Genomic DNA, 21,588 nt, shown 5'->3' with positions numbered 1-21,588 from the left:
TGAGCTATGTGATCACTTACATAAAACTGAATGATCTTTCTATCCTACCCCTGTTTTCTCACAGAAACACTGAAAGATCTCAAGTGAAGCTCAATGGATCAGTATCTCATCATCATTTAGGCATTTTACAATCTATTGGACTCAATATTAATATCAAATCACAACTACTGTTTCCACTTTCGTTTTAGTCAGCAGCTATTATCAATGATTCTGATTCGCAGCTATAGTTATTTACATGTTCCAGAGGCAACTTTTGATCCTTTATTTGCCCCATAATCATCTCTTTTTGTTTTGCACCATCATCGCTTTTGTCATTCAATCTCTTTTGTCTTGCATCCCATCACCGACCTTACCTCCTTTTTCTCAGTCTCTGTACCTGTTTAAACTCTGCTTCACCTCTAATTTGTTTCAGCTCTGTTGAAAGGTCATTGGCTTAAGATGTTGGACACAAGCTGACTTAATGAGTCATGTCTGGAAACATGAGAGCTTGTTAACTGAATCATTCACATGGCTGCACGTCAGCCTGCTGGTAGCGGGATAACCTCTCACCACTAAGATGGGGAATGTGCATCATGAAGGCGGTGACATACACACCTACCCATGACAGAATGACAATTAGACTTATGAATGGGTCACATGACACCAATTCTCTTGGAGTCCACTGAAATCTAGCGGTAGCTCAGGTCTCCTGAACGCTGTCTGGCAAGGCCAAAACTCCTGGAGGCACTGCCAGCAACAGAGAGTGGCCCACCTTTGATTGGCAGGAACTGTCACGATTTCCACCCTGAAGATCTAAACCCTAGGGAAAAGAAGATTATTAAATGTCTGATAGGCACTTAACTTTGCTGGGCTTCTCCCACAGAAGTGACAGGGGTTCCCACCAAATTCCTCAACGATGCAACCTCCATCATCTACAGAGAAACAAGCTTTAAGAGTCAGAATTCAATCTCCATCGATGTTGCCTGATTTGCTGAGAATTTCCGGCACTTTTTGTTTTGTTTTAGATTTCCAAAATCTGCAATATTTTGCCTTTCTTTTCTATCATTTGTTCTTTTTTAAACCAAACATTTTTTAGTTTCAATACAGCCTTAATTGGAAGATTTGCCAGGACACTAATCCCAGCACAATTCAGGAGAAGTCTGTCCTGGTGCTACATCTTCCTCTTTTGCCAGTGTCCCATGAATTGAAACTCATTTCGTTCACACCAATCTTTAATCATTGCATTCAGATCTCTCATCCCATTTACTCAATGTCAATTTGCCCATGGCTTATTACTCCAGAGATTAGTAACTTTGTAGTTCTGCTTTCTACTTTAGCCCCTAGCTGCTCATATTTGCATAACAGAATCTCATCTGTCGACCTACCTCGACACCCACAGACAACATTGTAATTGGATCCATTTTCCTCTCATTCCAAGTTTCTTTCCAGCCCAAAAGTATCCATAAACCTGACATAGGTAGGCAACACAGCTTTGGTAATCACACTCAGTTGCAGAGAACAGTATGCATTCTCCTAGCTATTTCATGCCCTCCTAAGACTACATTCCATATCACTCCCCACTTTGATAGCTTTCTGCAGCTTGGTGCTATGGCCAGCTTGTCCTTCCACAGTCTTGTGTATTTCCACCGAAGCTACAAATATCTTAAACTAATTGGATTTCTACAAGGACTATGCCTTTTGCTTTGCTAACTTCAGGGTCCACATATCTGTCTCACTTGCAGCCATATCCTCTTCTCCCTAACCACAGACCAATCAGAATTACCAAGCCTAAGGGGTATGATTGGCTTTCAAGAATAAGTGTTCAAGTAACTAACCCTCTTCCTGAAGAATCACCGTGTCCGAAGCTCAGGCTCCTGTACATTAATTTTGAGCCAAACTTCCTTGAGCTTCAGTCAATCAGTCAATACAGTGACTGTAGATTACACAGGTCTCAGCTTTCACGTTAGAATAGATGGAGGAAAATGGTATAACATGAAATGAGAACAGTGTAGGTTACTGTGATTAAAGGTGTTGCTCACTTTGGAATAGATGCTAATGTGGGTTGATGGGGCAGAATGGCATGTCCATGTCCTCTGTGTTCTTCCAGGTTTAAACTGTGTTCACTGTACATGGCTTAAGTCTTATTAAAAAGTTCTGAGTAGATGCATGCTCCTTCTAAATATACATCAGATGAAAACCACAACACAGTTTTAAGATATTTTCTTTCTAAATTCCTCTTTCAGTGGCTGGAATACCAGGTAGGATGCTGCTCCAGGGTGTAGCCCAGTCCGAACATTTACCAATTTCAGTAGAATTTCAAATTCTCAAAAGGTGATGCAATTGCATAGTCTAAATGGCATTTAGCAATCAAGAAGCACTTTTAAGAAAATTCATGTCTTAAATGTGAGCAAATAATATATTTATAGGGCTTGATGCATCTATCACATTTCCCTGTGATGGATTTGTTTGCTCGAAGAGTCAGGGAGATATGTACTGCATTGTATAATTTATTACTGTCTCCTTCCAGCCTTACCATTGTTTCATAATAGTTTTCTCCTTCAGCATAAAGGGTGGGGCAATAGAATGCTGACATCTTCACAGCAGCTTTACACCATCTGCTATCCAGCACCACATGCAAGCAAGATGCGAGAACTGGCTTAGATCATTAGTTGAAGGCCATCATGCTCAGTGGGAGATAAGGCTGGAGTTTAGATGTGTGTTTAAATGGGATGCTAACACTATGCTATGAGAGCCAGCCAGTGTCCCTGACACAACCTTTCCCTATATGATAACATGCAGCAAATTTTCAGCAATACGATGACATTTTAAATGAAAATAACAAAGAAGAGAATTTGATGCACGTGTTCAGTGTTCAAACAATCATATCGCTAAGAATAACTACTACCTCATATAAAGTGTGACTGCATTAGTCCACTTTGCCCTGCACATTATGTCTGAACTTTGGACACACCCTACTCACATGACTATAAAATCCTGAACAGCTTGTCTGAATTTCTAAAACATCCCACACAAGTAGTGTGGACTGATTGAAATCACTGCTATAATATGCTACAAATATGTACAATTTATAGGAATGTTAAATTCTGATAAACTTGATCAATAACTCTGCTCATTTAAACACAGACTATTAACCACAAAGTACTGCAAGCCAATGTGCACTACTTCAATATGTCAACAATACTCAACACTGATTTCTTTGGAGAAGTTAATTTTGCTTTGTACAGCTACTTCAAGTTTGCTTTTCATGCATTTTTGCATTCAAATTTATTTGGTTGTATATTCTTTTCAAAGATTGGCCCATTTGTAAATAGGAGAAAATTCTACTGATAAGCTATTGAAAACTAAAAATAAATGCATTTCAATACAATAGTGTTAGTCAATATGCCTCACAGTTTTTTTTTAAAACTAATAGCCATTTGTTTTGCTAGTAGTAGAGAAAATGCTCTTTCTGCAGTGGATCTGCATCAATTGATATTTCTATTCCCAACACGTTCAGCCCAAATGCTTTGAATTTGTGCTGTGATTGCAGTATTAACTCTATCAGGGGAATACAATGATCTCAGAATGGTGATGTTCATGACTGATGGCCCCTATTAACCATCAGGAGAAGGTGACCTCTGTATCAGAGGATTTGTTCAAGTGTAGATTTGCTGGAAAAAAATCAGTAGCTTTTGAAAGCAAAGTTATTTGTTACCTGATATTCTTTTTCTTTTGAAGTACTGACTACATTCTGTGGTACAGTTTCATGGACATCAAGAATACTGGTAGCTCAACCAATTGACTGTTCTTCATGCATGGAGTCATAAAATGAGTGTTAGCAGTATATTTATCTGGAAGGGACATCAAAACAGTGCCTGATTCAATTCTAATCATAAATGGATGAAGAAACTATGTCTAATTTTTTCTAAATTATGTCCACTGAATCAAAATATTAGTAAATTCGTAAAGGTAGGGTAAGCAAAATGATTTCTTGCTTACTAATCACACTCATTGATAGACATGAGAACCTATTAGGTTCCACGCCTAGGATTTTATTTTCTGGTGTATGCGAGCTATCAGCTGAGGTGAACAGGCCATGTACATATACTTATATACAGTTGAAGGAACATCAGCAGGCACGCAACTTGGAGGAAAAATTGTTCAGTGTTAATCTTAATTTCAATGAGTGCTATACTCCGCCCTAGCTATGGAACAGATTAGTTGGTTCATTTGGCTGGATGGCTGCCTTACGATGTGGCGTGATATCTCAGTGTGGGTTCAATTCCTGCATTGACTGATATCATGATGAAGAAGTTTCCTTCTCATCCTCTCCCTTTGCTTGGGGTGCGGTGATCTTCAGGTTAAATCAGCACTAGTTATCGCTCATTAATGAGATAGTAGGGTTGTGGTGACTTTTACTTAAGGTGTTAGCATAAAAAGCCAATACCATAATGGCTTAATTTTATTCAGTATGCTGTGACACATTATAGAGTCTGATCGTCAATTGCAAGGCTACACCAGCTAGCAGATTACCTAAGTCTTCCTCTGATGAAGGACTTATGCCTGAAACGTCAATTCTCCTGCTCCTCGGAATCTGCCTGACTTGCTGTGCTTTTCCAGCACCAAACTCTCGACTTCCTTTGACAAAGTATGATATTCTCTAAAATTGTTTTCATCCAAACTAAACCACAGCTGCACACTTTGGGTTTGCAAAATACTGATTTAGAAGTTCTTCAAATATTTTAAGAGTGAAGGTGTTTTATTTTCTGAGAGAAAATTTGCATGAATTACTTAAGGCAGTTTATGCTGGAATACTAGTGCACATCAATTTTTTTTTATTGTTTGCATTGTTCTTGTTGTTCTCAAGTTGCATTTGCCAAAATTCTACTCAACTGATTAGCATGGCTACACTCTTGTGAAGAACCAGAGAACCTTTTGTAAATTAATATAAACTTACAATCAAAATTTTAGGCACAGCGGGACACAATTTGATAAAAACTATAGCAATCTATCAGTGATTACCTTTAATTTCCTCTATTCTGGGATCTGTGTTGAATTCTATGCATCTTTGAATCTTTTATAGCATCAGAATCTTTTCTTTTTAAGAAAAAAGTCTTCCATAATGTATTTTTAAAATTCATACTATGTTTAATGTGTGTAAATGATAGTTTGAGGGTTTCAACTTTAATTTTCATAAAATCAGTAAGAAAAACAAAAATTGTAATTTATGTTCTGGGCTTTCCTTGGGCCCTAATTATTTGCACTTGATTTCCACTAGTTTTTACATTTTGCAGCCTGCAAATGAGAATATTTCAGTGTAGGTTACCATCAGATAGGTTGATATAAAAAATGGAATAAAGTCAGATTGAAGACATTGCAGCCTACTACATCACAAGAGTAACTCTGTCTTAATGCTCAAAATGCTCAATCTTGGTTACATCACGTACAAAAACCCATAGGAGCTAGAAAAATCAGACAGCAAGAGTTATCCCGATTCACTTTAGGAATTTGCAGTACTATAATTCCTGATGAAGGGCTTATGCCTGAAACGTCGACTCTCCTGCTCCTTGGATGCTGCCTGACCTGCTGTGCATTTCCAGCACCAGCCTTTTCGACTAGCACAGTAATCAGTTTGATCCATGTTAAAAGACACTTGGGACCCATCAACTTCCTATCATTAAATGGGTGACAAAAGCTGAATTGCTGAAAAAGCACAGCAGCTCTGGCAATGTCTGTGGAGAGAAATCAGAGTTAACATTTCGGGTCCTGCAATTTTTCCTCAGAACAGATGATAGGTAGAAAAATGTTGTTTTTAATGAATAAGAGATAGGTAGAGATAGAGTCCCCAATAGCAGATATTCATTCTCGTAGGCTAATTGTTATCAACTCACTTGTCTACTGAACAGTTCTGTTCTCTCCTTGGACTTTTTCTCCACCTATCGTTTACTCCCTACCTCCTCCCCCAGTTCTACCTTTTGTATAAAAAACAACTTTTTCCCTATTTCTCTCCACAGATGCTGCCAGACCGGCTGAGCTTTTCCAGCAATTTTTGTTTTTGCTACTGATTTCCAGCATGCGCAGTTCTTTTGGGTTTTATTTAATAAATGGGAGATACTGTATGATGTGGAATAAGCTATAAAAGTTTAAAAGGTAAAAAAATTCTCACAAGAACAAATTCTTGCACTCAACAAAAAAATGTTCTATTTTTATGTGATATACATTGATGGAATTTTTAAAACAGTTTACGCTTTAAATTTTGCTGCAAAAATGCTTTGAAGCCCTTACTTCTCTCCCTTTCAATCCTGAAAGGATTGATAGGATGAATTTCCAGATGTACCAGACTCCCCTAGTATCTTACCCTAGTCATGGACTTAATTCATGAGCTAACGACAAAGTAAGTTGTAAGGTGAAATTAGAAGAAAGTGAGGACTGCAGATGATGGAGATCAAAGTCAAAAAGTGTGGTGATGGAAAAGCACAGCAGATCAGGCAGCATCTGAAGAGGAGGAGACTTGATGTTTCGGACATAAGTCCTTCATCATGAATTTCTAATGAAGGGCTTATGTCTGAAATGTCGCCTGTCCTGCTCCTCAGATGCTGCCTGACCTGCTGTGTCTTTCCAGTGCCACATTTTTTGACTGTAAGGTGAAATTGCCTACTTCAATTCCTACGTTTTATGTCCTTTGTTTGATTTTGGATAATGAAGGAATAGAATTCAAATTTTGAAGTGAAAGTGGGCTAAATTGAAAAGTAAAATTGATCAGGGTGTCTAAAGGGTGGTTGATATGCTACCATCCATTTTACAGCTCAGCCAAAGTGGGATTTTATACCCCTTCCCACCCCGGCCCCGACTTTCTATTCTTAAGTGCTAATCAGGTGTGTGGGCATCAAACCAATCTCTAATTCTGCACTCAGTTGATATTCACTATCTTGAGGATTTTTGTGTGGGTGAAATTTTATCAACAAAACGCATAGTGAAATGTTTACCTAGAAATCTTTAGAATCTCACACATTCTCGTTCAATTTACCATTTATCTATTCAGTTTCTGTAATAATTCTTATTGTGTACAGCAGGTGAGTCCAAGATGCCTACAGAACCACCATTATAATTCATGCTGATGTTGGTGTGAGATTTTACTCATACAGTTGCAGAATAAGTGTTACCTGCTGATTTTATTTCTGATTTTTGTGATGATGAATGTTGATAAAGCTATTCAGATGATAAAAAAAATCACAGCACTGTCAGTCATTATATAATTAAAAATCAGTAAACTTGAGCATCGTAATACTATGAAACAAAGTGAAAACTTGTCTAAAAATGAGGCTATGTTCAGTTACCGTAATGCTAATATTAATTTTCCAATTTTTCAAATAAACAACTTACTTTGAAGTTTTACAAATAGAGCAAATGAAAGTGAAACTATTTTTGCTCACTGCCTATTTTATCTTCTGAATATCAATGATGATTTCACACCTTTTACATTAAAAATTTGCATTTTTGTGATCCAAAGGTTATAAACAGACCCAAACTCAACGGGACTGTTCCTCCTCGAACCACATTCTTTTGGGAGGCCCCAAGGTAGAGGCATGGTGTCTAGACATTGAAGTAAAACAGCGTTGTATCTCTCGAGACTGACCATATTGCGGACAACTGCTTAGTTGGGCATAAGTTAACATGGATGATTAAGAATGATATCACGATTTTAAAGGTGCTTTTGGTTCCAGTAACTGAGAAGCCAAAGTTAAAATATTCATTTTCCGAATCGTTTTTTAAATGACTGGTGATGAAATTCCTTTTGACACTGAGCCACGTTATACCTCTCTGCAGCTTTAATTGGTTCATTCAGGATACAAACAATATTTAATACCAAATGAAAATATGTCTCCGACTAAAAGGTCGAAACCATGATTTAATCTTATGGCATGTGGATTTTTACATTTTAGTCAATTTTATCTGAGAACTCACTTTACAATGACCTTGATCGAAATCACTATACCACGGCATTAGGATCGTAATTTTGAAATCTTCATCAGCAATTATAACTGCACGTAATGATTGTTCAAAAGGAATGACACTGTAAATCTGATCATTGAGATTAAAGCATTTACCAGAGCGAAAATTGATTGATCTAACACTGGGATGAACTGAACGTTCACAGTAAGTAGCTAAGAAACGAAAAGCCAAATGAAACGGATTAGGCTACAGGCTTTCTCTACCTGCAACAAATCAGCTTGTAATTTTATGCTGCATTGAATCCCACAAGTCCCCCATCCATGTGACTGTTACAATGACTGGGCTCTGCAGTGAAGCTAGAAAGACCTAACAGGATATTACATCCAGTCAGGATCCTACAGATAAAAACAATGAAAAAGACAGCGACTACTAGGTTGGTTCTGAAAAGTATTACTGCAGGCCACTGCAGCGTCACAATAGTAAAATATTTCCTACCTGCAATCTGGCCTTCATTCACAGACTCCTTCTCAGACATTGTAGTGAATCCAGTCAAAATCTGCAGGCTTTAAAACTTATTAACCATTAGGCTAGCAGAATCTTTAGCTTACTGTGCAGTTACTGCCATTGAAAAAAAAACTACAATCTGACTGAATTGCAGCTTGTCTCCAAACTACTAAAACAAGCGTTTCTCTTCCTTCCCTTCTCTCCCAAAACCTTTTATATGGATAGATCAGTGTAACTCCAGTCCTGGAATCCCCCCACCCCCAACCCAACTATGCTTAAAAAGGTTTCTTGCCGAAATTAACCCAAACATAAGGAAAGAATGAACTGCTTGCACTCTTACTCCTCATGTTTCTGCAGAGCTCCTCCTCCCTAATGCGCTCATATACAGTGTCAGCAGCAGGGAAGGGCTTCCCATGCTGCAGTAAATGACTGTGCAACGGCAGCAGACTGGCAGCATGATTCACAGCAAGGAAAACAATTAAAATCCCCCATGTAACTGCGCAAGATTGATCAGGTTATTTTAGATCGTCTAGATTTCATTATTTTGCACTGTTCTTGTCAATCTTACCTTGAAATGTACACAGCAATTGTTTTAAACCCGAGATTTTAATTGCAGAAATACACTGTGGCAAGACTCTTGGTTATAATGTCCCCAAGTTAATCGTGTCTTTCGTCTTGAACGTTAAATGCTGTATATAATGCAAGAATATTTATTTTTATATTCAAATGTATAGGAAACATTTTGACGGAAGAGATCAATAGTGTGGTACACACAGCTGTTCCAAGTCTCATTGATGTTTAGTTCAATGCTCTCACCCTTCCTGCACCAGATATGATCCAGTATCATACATGATATATATCATCTTCCTGTAGGTTTCACCTCCAAATTACTTCTCAAGGCTTATGCAGAATAGAACAAAATTGCTTTTCTTCTCTTGGGGATAACTGCTCGAGATTTAGGCCCAGACATCTGGCTCCAGACAGTCGGACAATGGGTGTGCTGTACCTTAAAAGAGGCGCACCAGGACCTGTCAAAGTTTGGGCACACTGACAACACTGTAATTGCCAGGAAAGTTTAAACTTGCGATGGTCTGAAGTAATCCACAGTTCTGTAAGGTTAAAGACTTTGGAGAGTCCTAACTTACCTTACCAGTTAGCCAGGAAATGTTAGAAGGTTAAAGCCTGCCATTATTTCTGCCTAACTATGCCACTGAACTCCAGCCCAATCACTCACAATGATTGCTCCACAATGATCACACTGACCACACCCCAATCAACCCAGCCAACCCACAAACCAACTTCCTCATACACAACGATAACCCACTAATGGACCATGACTGATGGACCATTGTCATCCCCAAATACCCAAATTAACCTCCTCCCACTACTGATACCACATATATGTACAGCACCATACACCTATGCCTAATTCCAACACCTAACTCACACATTTACCTGCTTTCTGTATTCCCTCACCGATCAGGAACCCTACCCTTTCATCTCTTGTCAATTTTGCCACCTTACTCACCTGGCACTACATTTCTTCACTCTTCTACCACCCCTTGAATCACATTACACTCTTAGCTTCTTTCAATAACTGCCAAAGTGGCGTTGGGACCTTTAAACACTTTATTTAATGAAAAAAAAACAGCTATTATCATAAACAAAGAGTATAGTTTCTTCAACAACTGCACCACACAAAGGCCAGGCAATGACCATCTCCAATAAGACAGTATCTAACCATCACTTCCTGACAGTAAATGGCGTTACCATCACTGAATGCCCCACTATCAACGTTCTAGGGAGGTTACAATGTAACAGACAGTGAAGAAGGTTATTCACAGGGTATAATGGTACTTAATCAGATGGAGTTTAATTTGGATAAATGTTGCATTTTGGTAAGGCAAATCAGGGCAGGGTAGGGCCCTGGGATATGTTGCTGAGCAAAGAGACCTTGGGGTGCAGGTTCATGGTTCCTTGAAGGTGGAGTCACAGGTAGTAAGAAAGCAAAACAGAAATTGCTGGAAAAGCTCAGCAGATTTGTGGAGAAAAATCAGAGTTAAATGTTTCGGGTTGAGTCAACCTTCCTCAGCTCTGGATTTTCAGGAGATTTTTGATAGAGTCACATATGGGAGGTCAGTAAACAAAACTAAACTACATAGGATGGTTAACAACAGAAATCAAGTGTCAACATATGTCACTCTGTAGCCAGTTGGGATACCACAAGGTTCAGTGCTTGGGCCTCAGCTGTTCACAATCTACAACAATGATTTAGATCTGGGCAAATGTAATGTTTCCAAGTTTGCAGATAATGCAATAATATGTGTTCTGAAGAGGATGCAATGAGTCTTTAGGGGGTTTGGTCAGAAGTGAGTGGGTAAGAGCATGGCAGTGGAATATAATGTAAACTAGTGTGAGGTTATCCGCTTTACTAGGATGAACAAAGATGCATGGTGAAAAATTGAAAAGTGGATCCTGAAAATCTGAAACAAAACAGAAATTGCTGGACAATCGCAGCAGGTCTGGCAGCATTTGTAAGTCTGTACAGTGGGGAAATGAAGTGTAGACAGGATAACTGCTTTGCAGAACACCTATGTTCTGTTCACAAAAAAGACCCTGAGCTTCCAGCTGCTTGCCACTTCAACATACCATCTGGTTTCGCGGCCAACATCTCTGTCTCGGGCTTGCTGAAGCTCAGCGCAAGGTGGAAGAACAGCACAAGGTGTCTCTCTCATTTTCCATTAGGGAACTCAACAGCCCTCTGGACTCAATATTGAGTTCAGCAATTTTAGGGCTCACTGCACTTTCTCCCATGTCCTTACCCCAATCCCCACACATCAGTCTTTGTTATCACGAGGTCTGCTATTACACACAACCCATTGTTAGCCACTAATAGTCCCCCATTAGCAGCTATTTATTCTCTCAGGCTGACTGTTGTCCACTCCCTTGTCTGTCTAACTGTTCTTCTCTCTCCTTTGGCTCCACCTCCACTCCTTACCTCTCCCCCACCCTATCTTTTGCATAAATACCAACTTTTCATAGCTATCATCAGTTCTGAAGAAGGGTCACTGGATCCAAAATGTTAACTCTGATTTCTCACCATAGATGCTGCCAGACCTACTGAGATTTTTCAGCAATTTCTGTTTGTTGGTATTTAGGCCTACTTGTTCATAAATCACTTAAAATTAACATTCAGGTGAAGTAAATAACTAAGAAGACAATGGTGTGTTAGCCTTTTTTAAGAAGATTTATGTACAGAAGCAAAGAAGTTCTGCTTCAATTGAATTGAATATTGATGAAACACAACCTGGACTGTTTCATGCAATTCTCATCCCCATGACTAAAGAAGAACGTATTGCCATTGAGGAGTGCAGCAGGCGTTCACCAGACTGATTCCTGAGATGGTGGGACAGTCCAATGAGGGAGGATTGAGGAAACTGACCTATATTCTCTGGAGTTTAGAAACTTTGCAGAAACTTCCAAAACTCTCTCAGAGATAGACAGAGTCTGTCTGATCACCAGCACTCCTTTGAGTTACAAAGACATGGGATGTTTCTTCTTGAGTAGCTGCAAAGATATTTCATCAGTATACTGGAGTCTAATCCAGAAAGAGTATGCACTGAGGAGTAAGCATCCAAGCTGGCAGAGGGTGCAAGTAAATGACTTATTCGTGTATTCTCCGAAGTATCAGTCGCCTCCTGCTCAGAGGTAAAGGTGGAATTGAGGGCCTACAAACTTAGTTAATTCTTAGCAGAAATTCTCTGGTGACTAAATAAGAAAAGAGAGGGAATTTGTTGAAGAATTTGCATAAAAAAGTTTGTGCTGATTTAAAATGAGTTAGTGCAGGTAGTAATGGGAAAGTGGTGAAACACAATGAAGCTTACTAGGTTGGTTGTCCATTGTGTATCCCTGTCCCTACCTAGTTAAAAATCACACAACACCAGGTTATAGTCAACAGGTTTATTTGGAAGCACTGGCATTCGGAGCACTGCTCTCCTTCATCAGGTGATTGTGGAGTATAAGATCATAAGACACAGAATTGATAGCAAAAGATTAGATTCAGACAGTGATTCGATTCCCTACAGTGTGGAAATAGGCCCTTCTGCCCAGCAAGTTCACACTGACCCTCCGAAGAGTAACCCACCCAGACCCATATCCCTCTGACTAATGTAGATAACACTATGGGCAATTTAGAATGGTCAGTTCACCTGACCTGCACATCTTTGGACTGTGGGAGGAAACCGGAGCACCCGGAGGAAACTCCACACTGACAGTTGTCCAAGGCTGGAATCGAACCTGGGCCCCCTGGTGCTGCGAGGCAGCAGTGCTAACCACTGAGCCACCGTGCCACCCCGATATATTGAACAAACCTGGATTGTTAAATCTTTCATCTTTTAGAATGCAGGTTTTGGTTCATTAATATAGAAATCCCAGAACCTCTCTTCAGTCACCATCTCGAGATAACTTAAGGCTTTATAACAAAATGTGACATCTCAGCTCAGACAATGTATTAATGTTGTGAGGTCAAAGTCTGTCTGTATCCCGGTCTTGAGTCAGACTGGTTCCTTTTCCAAAGTGGAATTTACAAAATAATACATGAATTGACTGCTTGCATTGACTGCCTACAGATTGTGCACTTTTTGAGCAAAATAGAATGTATCTGCAAATATTCACACTCACACCCACACCCTCTCACAGGCTTGTACTCCATCACACCCGCACACACACTTTACCAAGCTTTCACACACATAAACACCCATTCTCTCATGTGCACTCACACTCACATGCACACACTCACTCTCTTTCTCTCTCTCTCTCTCAAGCACACACATACAGGTCTATGGGGTGAATTTGTATTGCAGAATTATATTTGTATATACATTCTATTTTGCTCAAAAAACACACAATCTGCAGGCAGTCAACATATGTAACATTTTATAAATTCCACTTTGGAAATAGAACCATTCTGACTCAAGATTGTGATACAGACAAACTCTGACCTCACACCTTTAATGTATTATCTGAGCTGAGATGTCACCTTTTGTTATAAAACCTTGTTATCTCAAGAAGGTGACTTACAAGAAGTTCTGGGATTTACATATTAATAAACCAAAATCTGCATTATAAAAGATGAAATGCTTAACAATCCAGGTCTGTTCAATATATCACTGTATGTCACTGTAATCTTTTGCCATAAATTCTGTGTCTAGTAATCTTATACTCCACAATCACCTGATGAATGAGCAGCACTTCAAAAACTGGTGCTTCCAAATAAATCTGTTGGACTATAACCTGGTGTTGTGTGAAGTTTAACTTTGTCCACCCCAGTCCAACACTGGCACCTACACATCATGCCCCCGCATGAGCAGTCTTATTCATTTTGAGTAGCAGTTTACTCATCCCTCATGCAGTTCATTCTCTTGCCTACAAAGTTTGCAAGAATTACTGGACAAGGGATGAGGCTTTTCTAGTCCGGCATCACTTGTAGTCTCATTCTTCTGTCCTTGATCATGAACTAAATCTGAAGTGCTTAATCTCTTTGTGTTTGCCTCAGACAGTCATGTGCCCACAACTTTTTACCCCTGTCGTAGTGCATTGTCCTACATGCTACAGCTGCAATACATTACCTGCTCTGGCATATTATATTTTTTATCTAATTAGTTTACAAGTTTTAAAGTATCATTCAATGATCATTCGTAGTCACATTGAGTAATTTAGTATAGCACATATATCTTTGGTTCTAGTTTAAGCTATGGCTTCCTTTTTAAGACAAAATGCTGTAAAACTCAGCAACCATCCATCTACCTGTTCACCAAGACAACAAATCTTAGCCTTTTGTTCCATCTCTTCAACCACTCTTCATCTTATAAAAAAGCAGCTGCTTTCTCGCTCACTAATTTTCTAACTTAAGTACTTTCCACATGATGTATTCCATCAAACTGACTTCCATGCCATTCACCCTCTGCCTTTATTGTAGAGTCAAGGAAAGCTATGCTGTTTAACATGTATATAAACTCGAGCTGCTATTTTCAAAGATTTGTGTGAGTCTTGCTGTTCCCTTTCTAATTGTACCATTTAATTATGTTGTGTCTCTTCATTCTTCTAAAATCTATCACATCACACCTCTCTGCACTAATATCAATTTAACTGATCTATGTCCTCCATGTACTATCATCATCACTGAGTTCTATGTCATTTCAAATTTTGAAATTATGCCTTTTAATATACATCAATAATGTCCATGAACCTAATCCTGATCTATGGGGAGCTGTACCCCGATCTGAAAAAAAGATTTCCTATTCTCAGTTCTCTATCTCTTCGTCAAATATATATTTATGTTGCCACTGCCCTTTTAAATTCCATAGGCTTTCACTTTGCTAACATTTCTATTAATTGGCACTTTATCAAGGACTGTCTGAAAGTTTTTATTCACAACATTGAACACACCACTCTCCTCAATCCTCTCTGCTACTTATCAAAGAACGCAATCAGCTTCGGTAGGCACAACTTGTTTTTAATAAATTATGTTGTCATGCATTAACCCACATTTCTTCAAGTCTTTGTTCATTTTGTCCAATCTTATTGTGTAAAAGTTTTCCCATCACCACCATTAAGGTCACTGGCCTATACATACTGAGTCTATTCTTCTACTGTGCCTTTGAAACTTATCACAGTGTGCAAAATCTAGTACCTTCTCATTCTCCATACTACTTGTAAATATCAAAATGAAGGTAATAGGCAGATGCTTAATATAGTATGTGTTAGTACTGATGGCTCACTGTCCTGGGTGTTGTGCTTTTCTGATTCTAACTGTAGACTGCAAGTTTCTTTAGTACCATTGTCACATTTACCTTTAATAGACAATGTTCACATGGTCCATTCAGAGTAATGTTGTATTATATTTCATGCACTATCCTGTCCTGCATTTTGACATTTTTTTTACGTTAGATAAGATAACCTGCAGTATGGAAACAGGCCCTTCGGCCCAAAAAGTCCACACCAACCCTCCAAAGAGTAACCCACCCAGACATTTACCCAGAACACTATGGACAATTTAGCATGGCCAATTCACTTGGCCTGTATATCTTTGGATTGTGGGAGGAAACTCATATAGACACAGGGAGAATGTGCAAACTCCACACAGACAGTTGCTGGAGGTGGGAATCGAACCAGGGCCACTGGTGCTGTGAGAGAGCAGTGCTAACCACTAAGCCACCGTGCCACTCCTTTGTAATAAGATTATCTCTTTTGAAAAGCAATATGTTCTTAGGATATCTTTATAGCACTAAATCCATGTCTGATCAATCTGATGACTATGGTTACAATGCTTTGTCTGTCTCTTTCAGATATGTTCTTTGCATTTGCCATGTGCATTGATTATAAAACTGACTGCTGCATTTGTGGTTTCACTTTTTGTATTATCTTGGTAGATACCATCCTAGCATCCTCGAGAATCTTTCTTGACAATGACAGACACTCAACAATGTTTCCAGACAGCTTGAATCTAAGCTATCTCAGTGCATCACTTCTGGATGATAAATCTCATTTGACTTTTCATGAAAACTTTCAAGATAGTGAGTTCATGGAGAAAAAATTCAATAGCAAGAGCAAACTAGTTTCTGTTTTTGGATATCCTCTCTAAGTGTCTATAGTTACAACCTATACACAAGTACTGTAATGGTAGTGAATTGGATTATAACATACCCTAGAAGCATCTCTGCAGACTGGTTTTTATATGCAAGTTCTGCAAATTCATGAGAGATAAATTTGTACAAAGGACTCAGAATCATACAGCTCAAAAGGAGGCTATTCAGTTAGACATGTTTTGTGACGTTCCTTTCATTATATTTGGAAGAGATGTCCAATTTAGTTCCAAATTTGTCCCCCATCATCTTGAAAATTTTAAATTATAATTTTATCATTCTTATTATACGTTGGAGGTTTATAAAGGCAGTTTTTAAGCACAATAAAGAACATTGACAGAAACTTAAGACAGCCAAAACTATTTTTCACCTGGGAAGCCATTTTTGCTCCATGGAGACACAAAATTGATGGAAATCCAGTAAAGGTTTTTTATTTCCTTTTTTAATTAATTGTTGGTCAAAATGGGAAAATGATACAATTGTAAACCAAGGATTGTGGAAGGACTTGCTGCACTTGTAAAACAAGTTACTGGAACTTATGAGCAATGTTTGCATTGTTGCTTTATTCAAGCAGTGGGAGAAGGTGTCTAAGATGTCATAGCACAGTGGTTGAATGTGCAGAATTATCTTCACCAAGAGACAAGTTGCTGATTGGTTTGTGCAGTCAGGACAAGTTATGGGGGCCAAGCGTCATCAGCATGACAACAACACTTTGATTGGTCCAAGGACACAGGACTAGATGGTGTTCTGAACAAAATAGGAGCAGGAACTTGTGGACAACTACAGAGAATGATCTCTCTCTCTCTTTCTCTTCTCTCTCCAGTATTTGTAACCAAAATCTGGAAGGCAGCTGGCTGTTCTTTCCCACCATTTGCTATAAATTGCTGAGTCTAATCAGTGACTGAAAAACTGAAAGGTGTGTCAACTGCCCTGCCAATCTTCTCAAAACTCGCTAACTGCCCTGTGTCCTCAGCAGAGGACTGAAAGAAGGTAGAAATAAGGAGGTTTGAGAACAGAAGGTCTTGGAAGAAGAAAAAGGATCACTTAATCAAATCCTGTAAACTGGTATTATTGAACTGTGTTTTCCCAGTGTTTTCCCGCCATCCATATCATCCATCTTTCTTTGTTTGTGTATGTCGGGGTTTAAATAAGGATTAGAATTTCAGTTAGTAGAATTATATGTTGATAATTCCTAGTTTTGTTTCTTTGTTGATAGATTTGATTTCTTTGCAAGTAATAATTTATTGTACAGTACAGAAACCTGGTCAGTGTTTTCGTTAACTTCAGCTCATCTGACAGAAAAATTGTGGCCTTTGAGTAATAAGATTAAATCTTTAACTATTTTGACAAGCCTAGAAGTAGTGGAACTTACATATCAGCACACTTTCCCAAGTGGGTCATGACAACCCCAACAAAGACAACAGAATGAACAACTCTCCTTACTTATCCCATCAAGGTGGTGGATTGATCATTTGGGAATGGCTGAGACATTAAAATTAATCGTCTCTGAGAAAGTAATCAGTAGCTAAAGACAAACCCAGACATGAGCTAAGCTTTGTTACCCAGTCTTTGTTTATGTGATTGCTGGATTTGAACTTGCAGACATATTAGGTGGAGTAGAAAACCGTGCCACTATACCCTCTCTACAGTATTCCATCAAAGTTCTGTATCCTATTTTGCAAGTGTCTATGTCCCAAAGGAGAGACCTTTCACAAAAGCTGTTTTATTTGTTACAGCAGTGATTTCAAAACAAAAGGGAATCTATCAGCCATTACTAAAAAGTTACTGCCTTGGTAAAAATAAATAAATCCAGATGCAATCAGTGAATCAGAAGACTATAAGAGATATAAGCGTGAAATAGGTAGTGCTGGGCAAGCTAATGGAGCTACAGGTAGACAAATCTCCTGGCCCTGAAGAAATGCATCCCAGGGTGCTAAAGGAAATGCCAACAGAAATAGCAAGTGCGGTCATGGTAATTTTCCAAAATTTGCTGGACTCTGGGGCAATTCGAGCAGATTAGAAAACAGCAAATGTGACACCACTGTTAAAAAATGAGGTAGACAAAAGATAGGGAATTATTGGCCGGTTAGTTTAACTTCTGTAATGGGGAAAATGCTTGAAACTATCATCAAGGAAAAAATAGCAAGACACCTAGATAAAAGTTGTCCCATTGGGCAGACGCAGCATGGGCTCATGAAAGGCAGGTCATACTTAACTGATTTACTGGAATTCTATAAAGACATTATGAGCACAGTGGACAACAGGGACCCAGTAAATGTGGTGTATCTAGATTTCCAAAAGGCATTCGACATGGTGCTGCACAAAAGGCTGCTGCATAAGATAAAGATGCACGATGTTGCAGGTAGAGGATTGGTTAACTAACAGGAAGCAAAGAATGGGTATAAATGAGTGCTACTCTGGCTGGTGATCAGTGACTAGTGGTGTGCCTCAAAGATCAGTGTTGGGACCGCATTTGTTTACAACTTACATAGATGATTTGAAGTTGAGTACCACATGTAGTGTGTTAAAGTTTGTGGATGACACTAATGAGTGGTAGAGCAAAGTTTGCAGAGGACTGCGAAACTTTGCAGAGGAACGTAGATACTTTATGTGAGTGGGCAAAGATCTGGCAGATGGAGTTAAATGTTGAAAAGTGTGCAGTCATCCATTTTGGTAGGAATAACAGTAAAAAGGACTATTAATTAATGGCAAAAATTGCAGCATGCTGCTGTGCAGAGGGACCTGGGTGTCCTCGTGCATGAATCGCAGAGGTTTGGTATGCAAGTGCAAAGGTAATTAAGAAGGCAAATGCAATTTTGTCCTTCATTGCGAAAGGGATTGAGTTTAAAAGCAGAAAGGTTATGTTGCAGCTGTATAGGGTGCTGATGAGGCCATACTTGGAGTTCTGTGTGCAATTTTGGTCTCCTTGGTGAGAAAGCATTTATTGGCACTGGAGGGGGTACAGAGGAGGTCCACTAGGTTGATCCCGGAATTGAGAGGGTTGACTTATGAGGAGAGATTGAGTAGACTGGGATTATATTCATTGCAATATGGAAGAATGAGAGGGTATCTTATCAAAACATGTACAATTGTGAAGGGAATAGATAAAATAGAAGCAGGGAGGTTGTTTGCACTGGCGGGTGAAACTGGAACAAGAAGGCACAGCCTCGAAATTAGGGGGTCCAGAGTTTGGACTGAATTGAGGAGGAACTTCTTTACCCAAAGGGTTGTAAATTGAATTGAATTGAGTTTATTGTCATGTGTACCGAGGCACAGTGAAAAGCTTTGTCTTGGGAGCAATACAGGCAGATCACAGAGTTAAGTAGCAAAGATAAGTAAATAATAGGTAAACGGCGGCAAAATCAAAAACACAGGTACAGGCGAACGTTAAGAGTTTGTGAGTCCATTCAGTATTCTAACAACAGTAGGGTACAAACTGTTTCGATACTGGCTGGTGAGTGTGTTCAGGCTTCTGTACCTTCTCCCAATGGTAGAGGTTGTAGAAAAGCATTGCCAGGGTGGGATGGATCTTTGAGAATGCTGGCGGCCTTTCCTTGACAGCGGGCCTGGTAGATGGATTCTATAGATGGGAGATTGACCTTTGTGATTGTCTGGGCCAGGTTTACCACTCTCTGTAACCATCTCCGATCTTGAATGGTGCAGTTGCCATACCAGATAGTGATATATCCAGACAGAATGGTCTCAATGGTGCATCTATAAAAGCTGGCAAAGCTATTCGCCATCATGCCAAATTTCCTCAGCTGCCTGAGGAAGAAGGGATGTAGTTGGGCCTTTGTAACCAATGTGTCCACATGAAGAGTCCAAGAAAGCTTGTTGTGGATGACCACTCCCAGGAGCTTGACACTCCATTCATTCCACCTCTGTGCTGTTAACGTGTAAGGGGGCATGAGTAACATCTTCTGAAAGTCAATAATGAGTTCCTTGGTTTTGCCAGCATTGAGAGCTAGGTTGTTCTCAGTGCACCATTTTTCCAAGTCTTCCACCTCCTGTCTGTAATCTGTTTCATTGCCATCTGAGATTCGACCGATTATGGTGGTGTAATCAGTGAACTTGTAAATGGCATTAGTCTGGTATTTGGCAACAGTCATGAGTATACAGTGAGGACAGTTGGGGGCTGAGTACGCACCCCTGGGGGGCTCCAGTATTGAGTGTTAGTGAGGATGAAATATTGTCCCCAGTCTTCACTGATTGTAGCCTGTGGGTCAGGAAATTGAGGATCCAATTGCAGAGAGTGGGGCTTGTTCCAAGATCACTAAGTTTGGTAATCAGTCTAGAGCGGATAGTAGTGTTGAAGGTTGAACTGTAGTCAATGAGTAGGATTCTTATATAGCTGCTCTTGGTGTCAAAAAGTTCTAGGGAGGAGTGAAGGGCAAGTGACATGGCATCTGACGCAAATCTGTTGGTCCGATAGGCAAATTGGAGTGGGTCAAGAGTAGTGGGGAGGCTGGAGTTGATTAATGCCATGACCAGCCCTTCAAAGCACTTCATGACCACCGAAGTTAGGGCCACTGGGCGGTGGTCATTGAGACATGCTGCATGAGCCTTCTTAGGCACGTGGATGATGTTAGCCCTCTTGAAACAGGCAGGGACGGTGGCCTGCTGCAGGGAGAGGTTGAAGATAACCGAGAAGACCTCTGCCAGTTGATTTGCGTATGCTCTGAGTGCACGGCCTGGTACTTCATCTGGTCCCATCGCTTTCCTTGGATTCGCACAAAGGAAAACTAATCTGACCTCTGATACAGTGACTGTTGGTTAGCAGGTCAGGCAGCAGCCAAGGAACAAGAAGTCGACATTTTTGGGCAGAACCCTCAGATGCTGCCTGACCTGCTGTCCACCGCCATGTTTCATCAACTCTAATTTCTCCAAATTGGAAGTCTCCATTGTCTCCCAGTGAAGTGGTTGTGGCTTCCTCATTGAATGTTTTTACAGCTAAGATAATTTTTTTTGACTGGTAAAGGAATTAAGGACGATGGTGAGAGGGTGAGTTAGTGGAGCTGAGGCCATGAAAAGATCAGATTATTGAATGTGGGGCGAGCTAGAAGGGCCAGATAGCCTACTCCTGCTCCTGGTTCTTATGTTCAAAAGTACTTCTGGAAGAGTGCTTTGGCCAAGTCTCAGTTTCAATATGATGCACTTTACAACCACTGCTTTGTCAGACAATTGACACAAGGTTGTTGACTTGTTTGCTGAGCTGGTAGGTTTGTTCAGACACATTTTGTCACCATTCTAGGTAACATCATCAGTGTGCCTCCACTGAAGCGTTGGTGTTCTGTCCCGCTTGCTATTTATGTGCCTGGGTCTGTGGAGGTTGGTGGTGTCATTTCCAGTTTTGTTGTTGGTTCTGTTTTTTTAGTGGTTAGTATATGGGGTCCAACTCGACATATTTGCGAATAGAGTTCCAGGTTGAGTGCTATGCTTCCAGGAATTCCTGTGTGTGTCTCTGTTTGGCTTGTCCTCGGATGGATAGGTTATCCCAATCGAATTGGGG

At 39.7% G+C, this 21,588-nt stretch overlaps 1 protein-coding gene across 6 annotated transcripts in view; it reads right to left on the bottom strand.

Moving 5' to 3' along the window:
- The window catches only part of hspa12a (heat shock protein family A (Hsp70) member 12A), a 265,691-nt gene that overhangs the window by 98,838 nt on the left and 145,265 nt on the right, over nt 1-21,588 (bottom strand). For 3 of the 6 annotated variants that reach the window (XM_043712816.2, XM_043712817.2, XM_087998837.1), the window contains exon 1: nt 8,428-8,755. The exons of the other annotated variants lie outside the window; for them this stretch is intronic. In XM_043712816.2, coding sequence (XP_043568751.1) covers nt 8,428-8,467 — 40 coding nt within the window. In that variant the 5' untranslated portion in view covers nt 8,468-8,755. Of the gene's footprint in view, nt 1-8,427; nt 8,756-21,588 lie in introns of those variants that run through there. 6 annotated transcript variants of the gene reach the window in all.

Source organism: Chiloscyllium plagiosum, unplaced genomic scaffold (assembly GCF_037043375.1).
Source record: "Chiloscyllium plagiosum isolate Xiang-an unplaced genomic scaffold, Cpla_swu_hap1 HiC_scaffold_22, whole genome shotgun sequence".
In the NCBI taxonomy this organism is placed as follows: domain Eukaryota; kingdom Metazoa; phylum Chordata; class Chondrichthyes; order Orectolobiformes; family Hemiscylliidae; genus Chiloscyllium; species Chiloscyllium plagiosum.
This window is presented reverse-complemented; position numbering and strand designations above follow the sequence as displayed.